The 9,727-nt window shown below is 34.6% G+C and overlaps 1 protein-coding gene across 1 annotated transcript; it reads left to right on the plus strand.

The window, feature by feature from the left end:
* Positions 1-1,925: 1,925 nt before the first annotated feature.
* On the plus strand, positions 1,926-4,734 carry LOC306870724 (uroplakin-3b-like; the record flags this gene model as incomplete). The annotated part of the gene is made up of 6 exons (XM_079418152.1): positions 1,926-1,941; positions 2,964-3,107; positions 3,265-3,499; positions 4,137-4,216; positions 4,310-4,439; positions 4,557-4,734. The coding sequence occupies 6 exons, from the start codon at positions 1,926-1,928 to the stop codon at positions 4,732-4,734; spliced, it is 783 nt and encodes a 260-aa protein (XP_079274278.1).
* Positions 4,735-9,727: the final 4,993 nt, after the last annotated feature.

Here is a 9,727-nt window from a genome sequence, read left to right on the forward strand (position 1 = left end):
AGACTGTTTACAGCTCACTCGGGCGGGTCTAAGGTACGACGGCCCTGTCAATCAACTATTGTGGGAGGGGCCTGCACAGAACTATGTCATTCTGATTGGAGTCTCAGAACAGCCTGATTTGAGAGAGGGGATTTTAAAATAGGGATTTAAAAAAAAAAAAAAAACACCTGGTGGATTTTTATAATTATAGGATGGATGTGTACACACACTTCCAACACACATTTATGTTCAAACAACTTGTAAAGTGAATTTTGCATCCAATGACCCCTTTAAAGTCTTAATTCACCCTTCACTATTTAAGGTCTAAAAAAAGGTTTTAAATGAGAGCACAAAGTCTTTTAAATTCTTAAAGTAATGGCATTAAATATTACACACATTGAAAAAAAAACTCCTTATTGTAGTTTTGTCTTTCAAAACAAATATCTAAACTATCTAAAATCAGGATACATTACTCGAAATGAAAATATAAAATGAAGTCTGTGTGTAATGTAACAATTAAATTTAAGAATCAATTAACATTTAATGAAAGTGAGTTCATGCTTAAGAACAAATATCGGCCAATGGCAGATATATGTTATTGTTCTAATCACAAGCTTAATTTTGATCAGTTTTGCATCTAAATGTCTGAGAGCATGTCGTTTTTTTTAAACCTGAAACTAAAATGTTGCTCTTTTTAATCGTTAATCATGCACACCATTTTTCTGACCTTATATTAATGGAGACACATAATAGTTTTTGGGGGGAAAAATGTATGCACAGGACCATTAAAAATGTCAATATTAATAATAATAAAATATACAATGGTTGATTTGAGGATTTTGACAAATTATCTCTAATTGGCAAAAATCACTTAAATGCAAAATAATCTCTGCATTAAAAAAAAACAAAAAAAGTAATTATTGAGAGAGCTAGTGGTGTAATTGTTCGTTAGTCACTAATGGACCCTGTTGTCATGTGTACCACATTCCTTTGAAGCACATGTGAGAAAAAAAAGCATAATTCTCTCCACCCTGTACTACCACTTGGTAAATACTGTTAATAGCTCTAGTTCATAGTCTGATTCACCACAATGGGATTCTGGATATTGTTTTACTACTACGTCATTATTTCAACTCACCTGTCCAGTCTTTTTGCAAATAATATGAATTTTTGAGTTTTACATGCTCACACTGAGAGAGTATATAATCTGCTTTTTATTTTAATTTTTTACCAACAAACACAATTTTGCTTATTTGATTACAAACACTTCAGACAGCTGCAGAACATACAGCCAAGTTTGTCCTAGAAAACTAATATAATGATGTAAAAACATTTTGATGCACATTACAGTATTAATTATGTAACACTTTGCCCTCAAAACATTAGGAATCGAGTCTTACTGATATATTGTATCTGTACTCCACATCTCTGTTTTTGATGTCATGTCAACTTGCCTGTTTGTTGGGAATTAAGTCACCAGTATGTGGAGGGCTTGTTGACTTTAACATTAGTCATTCAAACAGACATTTGCTTTATTTTCCATTTTAATTCACGTTGCAACTTTGGTCACGTTGACATTGTAACTGTGGCTTCGGCAATGAAAATGTGTTCTGTGCTGTAAGATTAAAGCAGAAAGTGTTTTAACATGATTCAAGCATTTTTCACAGCTTACAGATTAGCAACAGTCAGCCTTTGGAATTTCAAAGCACTTTTTTTTTTATATCCAAAGCACCTCACCTTTTACACACCCTCATGAAAAACTCTCTCCCCTCCCTTCAGCTTCTTTTTATATGAGTTGATTAGTATCTGCCAAGCATATTGCTGAGCATAGACACCAGCCAGCTTGACTTCTACTCACAATTTTATTAATAAGAATCTATCTGCATCCTTGTTACAAGATGAAGACAAACACAATGATCTGTTTGATGTCACTGATGTCTATATGGATGTGGACCGGAGAAGGTAAGTGCATTTTAGCCTTAATTATAAATGTTTGTTCTTTTTAGATGAGGGTTACTATAGAGATCTGGTTTCTGCGTTATATCACAAATGCACTTCGGTTATACTTTAATTACATTGTCTTATCCTTCAGTTTAAATGGAGAGAGGCTTTCTTAGGTAATAGCTCATTAAAGACAGATTAAAGTGCACACAAATGTCTCATAAAATTTTCATCATTTTGAATTAGATGTTGGATGTCGGACAAAGATGATTATAGAATAACAAGCTAAAAATCGTCCTTCCATTCAGCAAAAATACCCTGGCGACTATTATGAACAAATGAGTAAGATAATTCATGAAATGTTATTGAAGAACTGTACTAATGGCCCACAGATGCTAATGTCTAGCGTGTCCATTCATTATGTCAATTTTCTGTATTCTATATTTTTATATTTTCTATATATTATAGTCTGCATATATATATATATATATATGCAGAATATGTTGATAATTTAAAGTAAGAGGGATCATAAAAATCCTCCAGGTATAACGACACCTCATTACTTATTTAAACTTTTGAATGGGGTCATTTTTTAAGCTATTATTTCGTTCTGTGTACTATATTTGTTATAAATAGGTGAAATAGCTCACTGAGTCATTAATTAGTAGTATGTCATGGGATGCCACACTCATCACATATTTTTTTAAATGGCCTACTACAGAGATGAATACTGATACAATGACGCCTTTCGTATGTCATATTCATACTAGTTGTAAAAACAGAATCTATATTGAGACTTGAGGGAAACACACTAGTACACACTAGTTCTGATTCGTGGCCAGTTTTCAATCAATACACCTGTAGCACTGCAGTTACAGCATTTAGGGATGGTAGGTGTTGTTACACAATCCTTTTTTTCCCCTAGGACAGGTGCATCAGACTGCACCTGCTATTGTTCTGTGACAGACTTGAATGGGGATCAAGTTGGAATAATGAGGTCACTTTAAAAAAAGGCTCTTTAAAGTCTTTTTCTCTGTCTACAGGTCAGATATTCCAGCCTGAGCTTACATCTAATGCTTTCCTAGCCAGGGTCACCAGTAATACAGTGATACTGAAGCAGCCGTATTGTGTATTTAATCAGTCGTGCCCTGGCTGTGAGATATGGCTGGTGGCTGGGCTGTGCTCAGGTAAAACGTCTTCAGAAATTTTAATAATATTTCACAATATTGCTGTTTTCTGTATTTAATCAAATAAATGCAGCCGTATTGAACATAAGAAGCTAAAAATAAGATCTAATGCAAATTCTCCCATCTGTTTGCATTATCAATCCTCTTTCACTTTTAGCAAACGGAAATTTTGATGCTCTAGTAAACAGCTCAACTACCAACATCCTCGGCTTGTCACCCTACCCAACAGCATTCAACCCATCATCACAGAACTTCTTTCTGACCAGAGTTGGACTTCTGTCAGATTTCCCCTGTAATCAGTACGCCAATGATCGCTACTTTGTAGTCGGCGCTAATGGGATTTGTAGCACCACCAACTGTAATGGTGTATTACCTGATGGATCCACAGTTTGGTAGGACCTTTTAATATATTGTGCACATCCACAACTGAACTGCACAATTGCAAATGTAATATTTCTTTTTTACAACAGCTAAATAAACAAGAAACTAATTTGATTTAGACACAATATTGATATATACTTACTTTTTTTCTCTGCAACAAAAATCTCTGAAATCTCAATCAGTCAACTTTTGCACATTTCAGAGCAACACACAGCAGTTCTGTTCATTCCTGAATTAATCAGTAGCCTACATTCGAACCAACTGGTTGAGTGAATGATTCAGTGGTTTCACTGTGATTCAATCCTTCACTCATAAAAACAAACACTTGTCGCCACCTACTGGTGTATCGATGTAACCTACAGAAAGAGTTACTGAAAATCCCCAAATCTAATACCCAGACTTACAATATTTATTTATTTACAAGATTCTACACAAATATAGCCTATAATACCATACAAATGCTGGTATTCTTCTCTAATGCTGTCCTTAAATCAGATTGTTATCTGAATCATTGGATAGTTTTATATATTTTAAAAGATTTTTAAAATGACTTTACATTGTCAAAAGGGTGTCTTGACTGTAAAGTAGCTTCTTAAACACTAGATTTGAGTTTGCTTTTAATGTATTGAAACTATTTTTCCCTTACAGTTTCAAGTATCTTCTAATCAATGCTAATGGGACTCTTGTTAATACGTCAGACTGGTCTGGCAACATCACTCTTACCAAACGTAAGAATTCATATAAAATCCTTGCTAAATAATATCGGAGTCATCCTAATAGCTGCTGGAGTTAATAGATATCTTAATAATCTATTCATACAGTACTACCCCTTCACTCCATTTATGATGGTCTGAGTGCGAGATCTGGTGCCATGGTTGTCATTACTACCATCCTATGTGTGGCTGCGGCTCTGCTTTTACTTCTTTTCCTTATTATGTTATGTGTAAAATGGTGAGTAAATTACACTTAAATCACACTTGTGTACATATATGATTTGTCATATATTATTTCTTAATTCCATCCAAATGTAATTCATTTTTAACATATGACTGAATCTTATCCATCCAGCTGTACCAAGAAAGACGGTAAGCAAATCTCAGTCATGAACTCAATCCGTATCCCCCGCTATGACACCCACAACCTAAAAGAGCGTGTGCAACCCTACGAGAACCCTGCTTACCAGTCGGACTTGAAAAATTACTCCACATCTTCCACTCTACCCAAGGATGGCGCACGAAAACTGTGAGCTCCCAAGGAGACCATCACTGCACTGCATATTCCAGGGGAAAGCAAACTACTTTGCAGTATTTTCTCTTTCACTGTTACAAGGCAAAATAAAGGACAGGAAGTAATCTTGAAATTAAGAAATCAACTCTATGACATTCACACCTTGCATATGTTACATTGCTGTTTGGCATCAGAAATGCTTCCTGTGTAGAATCAAACCAGAATTGTTGTGCTAAAAGCTTCTTCTTTTGGCTTTTTGTAAACTGACCTCAGTATTGTTTGAGATCAAATGAACAGATGGAACAGAACTGCACTACCCTGACTACAACATGCACATTCACTAGATGGCGCTGTTTAGTAGGTTATATGTAGTAGAGTGTGTAGTATTTACTAGTGCAGTGTTTTCTAACCTTTCTTGTCTTAGGGGTCAAATAGGTCTAAATAGTCCTTTATCAACAAACCATTTGGGAATTGGTTTCTTTTAACTCATATTATACTGGATATCTTTGATACTTTCTTTCTTTTTCATGTTTAATCATGATTAGTCATCATTCTCTTAGTTAGTGGTTTTATAAGTTGTTTTAATCTTTGTCAGCTGAATGCTATATGTATACAAAGTAGTTACCCTGGTCTTTAATCATTTGGAGTTTAGGTTAAAATGTTATGAATTTACATATATTATAGGTGTTCTAAGTTTTTTTTTTTAAATGATTGTTAATCATGTTTTATGCAGAAATCTTGCTTAAAAAAATCTTGAAGTACAGTCAAAAGTACAGCCGTTCCATGTAGTTTCTCAGTTAATAGTATACAATGCAATTAATAAAAACTAGATGTTTAATAATTATACCGTTAACTCCTGAGGAAGCATCCTAACTGTGATACACCCTCATAAGTAAATTTGTTTACTTATGAGGGTGAGTAAATTTGTGAGTAAAAAAGTGAGTAAATTTTATTGATACTCTAACAAGCATAAAAATAAAGAGCACACATAAGTATTGGGTAGCTCATTTTAATTACTTTTTTTGTTGATACTACTCAGTATTGAATGAAATAAAAGTTTATTTATAATGCTGCCTTACATTTTGGCCATCAGTTAATTATTTTTAAGCTTAATTAAGCTTTTGGAAGAGTTGTAATGTCAAGAGTGAACCTTTGAATTCTACCTTTGGAAACCTTTGTATTAAAATATAAAATCTGATTATTATTTGGACATAATCAACTTTTATTGTCCTGGTAATTGTACCACTCACTATACCTTAAAAAGTCAAGTGATACATCAATGCAACACACTTTCATGGCAATTTGTAACTATTTTACTTTTTGGTGAATAGAAGGAATAGGAGGTGAATAGGAATTATTTGTCAAGTTCATTTGTGCGTTTATGTACTACCTGATTATATGCCCCATTGATGGTCAGATTTATTCTTGGGCTTCATGCTTACGTTTCCGTACAAATTGCAAAGTACAAATTCATACGAAATTGCCACCTCGTAATACATTTTATCATGACTTGTAACATCTCTTGCTCATCAGTGGATCCTTTGCTGTGAATGGGTGCCGTCAGAATGAGAGTCCAAACAGCTGATACAAATATAATGTCTGTAATCATGTTCCTCTCCTGATTCAGATGAGATGACTGTTCACTGGACAAAGCAATATTGAGAGGATTCATCATATTTTAGCCAGAAGTGACATTTAAAGTTCAAACATGATGAATCTATTACAAACATGCAGCTTTTCACTGTACAAAACCTTAGATGGTGGCCTGGAGTCGTCTGGATTACTTGTGGATTATTGTGATTTTTTATCAGTTGTTTAGTCTCTCATTCTGACGGCACCCATTCACTGCAGAGGATCCATTGGTGATCAAGTGCTACATTTGCAAAGCGATAATACTACTAATGATAATTATAATTCTAAATTTCTCCAAATCTGTTCTGATAAAGAAACAAACTCATCTATATATTGGATGGCCTAAGGGTCAGAAACCTTTCAGCAAATTCTCATTTTTGGGTGAAGTATTCCTTTAACATTAACTAACAATGAAAAAGAATTTAGCCTACTAATTTTATGGAAAGTTAATACCAATATTTACTAATACATTATTAAAATAAAAAAATCTGTTATTTCATATACCCTACTTAACATGAATTAAGAACAAACTGTGGCATTTTTATTAACTAATGTTAAAAAAAAAAATAATACTGTAACAAATATGTTGCTAATTTAATGTTTGGAATTTTAATTATTGTAAAGTGTTACTTGAAATAAGATGCAAAAACATGGGATATCCTCATATTCCAGATGAAAAGCCTGTGCTAAACTGCCACACACATTCACACACACACACACACACACACACACACACACACACACACACACACACACACACACACACATGTTGGGTTTCCATGTTTTATGGGGACATCCCATAGGCGTAATGGTTTTTATACTGTACAATCTGTATGTGCTATTGCCCTACACCAACCCTACACCTAAACTTAGCCCTCACAGGAGACATGCTGCATTTTTAGATTTTCAAAAAACTTTATGCTGTATGATTTATAAGCTTGTTTCCTCATGGGGACCAAAAAATGTCCCCACAAGATTAAGATTTACTGGTATTACTATCCTTGTGGGGACATTTGGTCCCCAGGACGTGATGAATACCAGGTGCACACACACACACACACACACACACACACGTTGGTTTTTGTGGTTTATGGGGACTCTCCATAGGCGTAATGGTTTTTATACTGAACAAACTGTGTGTGCTATTGCCCTACACCAACCCTCCACCTAAACTTAGCCCTCACAGGAGACTCTTTGCATTTTTAGAGTTTCAAAAAAAACACCATTTAGTATGTTTTTTAAGCCTTTTAAATTACGGGGACATAGGCAGTGTCCTCATAAACCGCCTTCATATTGTAATACCTCTGTCATACCCATGTCATTATACAAATTTGTGTCCTCATAAACCACATAAACACACACACACACACACACACGTTTACTTAGCTATCTAAATGGGGACTCTCCATAGGCGTAATGGTTTTTATACTGTACAAACTGTATGTGCTATTGCCCTACACCTAAACTTAGCCCTCACAGGAGACTTTCTGCATTTTTACAATTTCAAAAAAAACTTTGTTTAGGTTATTTTTAAACTCGTTTTACAAATGAGGACGTCCCCAAAGGGAGGTTTTTGGAGATTTTGTCAGGTTTACCTCACTTTTGGGTACAAAATTTGTCCCCAAAATATGGTTAAGTAGGTGCACACACACACACACTTTATATCTAAAAACTAAAAAGAGGGCTGCACCGGGTAACTCTTTGATAGACTGGTGAGTCACAAGAAGCCCACACAGCATACCTCCTCTGGTCACATTCCTAAAGGTGCGTCTGTATTCCTGGATCAATGAGTCAGCCGTTAACACACTCACATACATGAATTACGTGGCCTCTGGTTCGCCTATATTTTGTAAAAACATATAATTTTAAGCAAAACGTCACTGAAGCCTATACAACATTCTCAAACATTCTACCTTGCTTGAGAATGTCTTTGAATCAAGACTACTATTGTGTGAACTTCCCTTTCATTACTATAGTGTTGGTCAGTTTGTTTATCTCCGTCTGGAAAGAAACTATGTTGTGATTCGTCAGAGAATCACCTTCCTTTTTCTATGATAAAGGAACACTTCTTGATCTTCCACCTGCTCATGTTGACAGCCCTTGTGCATATCAGAATATGTCAGTGCTGACATTATGTGAGAGTCTATGCTTTGATTTCCTCCAAAGACCATAATCAAGGAGTCGTTCAGTTTTCCAGCTTGTTTATTCGGCTGCATGCATTTAGTGAGGCTGTCAGCCTTCAAAAACAGCTAGAAAGGTATTTTCTTTCAGTTTTGCAAGTATTTTTGTTCTTATGTGAGTCATTTCAGTTAAAGTGTCTATTTCCATTATGATGGCAGACTGGGGTTATTTGGTCAGATCATGAGTTTATCAGTCAAAATAACTTGTGTTGAGGCATAATAATAACTCTGTGAAAAAGGAAGTACACAGTCATAGTACACTTACAGCTCTCTGATGTTCTGAATCACTATTTTGAATGCAAATGTTCTCTACTGCTTTTTTAACACTAAATGACATGTATACCGAATCATTTGAAAAAAGCACTTTAGCATTTCACAGAGGCTTGTGCCACAGTAAAAAAGGGATCTAGCAATGTCTCTATAAAGATTTTAATTAAAGAAATAAGAGAGAAGTGGATAGCTGCCCTCAAATAAACTCTTAAAAATAAAGGCTCAAAAAGTCTACCAGTTTAAAAAAAGAAAGAACAAATTATAATCATGCTATTGTATATTTTTACAATAGATTACAGGATAAAAAAAAATACTGTTTATGAATGAAAAAAAAAAATTGATAGAGACATTGAAAATCATAGCCTATATGTGCGGAACAGTTGATGTACTAATGAATGAAAGTTAAAAGGCTGTTTTATTGTGTAATTTGTACACCTGTATAGCAAAATACATAACAGAAACATATAGACTAATGTATTTGTCTTAATCGTCAGATATCATTCATCAGTATATCAGCCATATACCATCAGATACAGTAAATTCAGATATTTTACACTTAATTTTTTTCAAAGCTCATGCCAAAATACTGCATAAACACTCTTTTCTTTGTTGCGTGGAGTGTTTGTATTTACACTGTAGTGACGCTGCCAAAAATGCACAATGGCAGATTGTAGGCTATAGCTACTTTCTCTACAAACATGCTTTATTTACACAGGACTTGGGTGAGCTTTAGTAAAGAGTAGCCTACACACCTTTTTGAATTTCACTGGATTTCTTCAAATGATTCCAAGGTTCTGGAAAGATTAGCTTGTATATTCTGAGCTGATTATAATCAAGCAGGCGGTGAGCAATCAGCACCCAGACACAGGAAATATGAGCACTTGTTTTCTGAGATAAATGTTCCTTGATTAGGACATTTACAAGATCATA

The sequence above is a fragment of the Barbus barbus genome (assembly GCF_936440315.1).
Source record: "Barbus barbus genome assembly, chromosome: 6".
Taxonomy (NCBI): domain Eukaryota; kingdom Metazoa; phylum Chordata; class Actinopteri; order Cypriniformes; family Cyprinidae; genus Barbus; species Barbus barbus.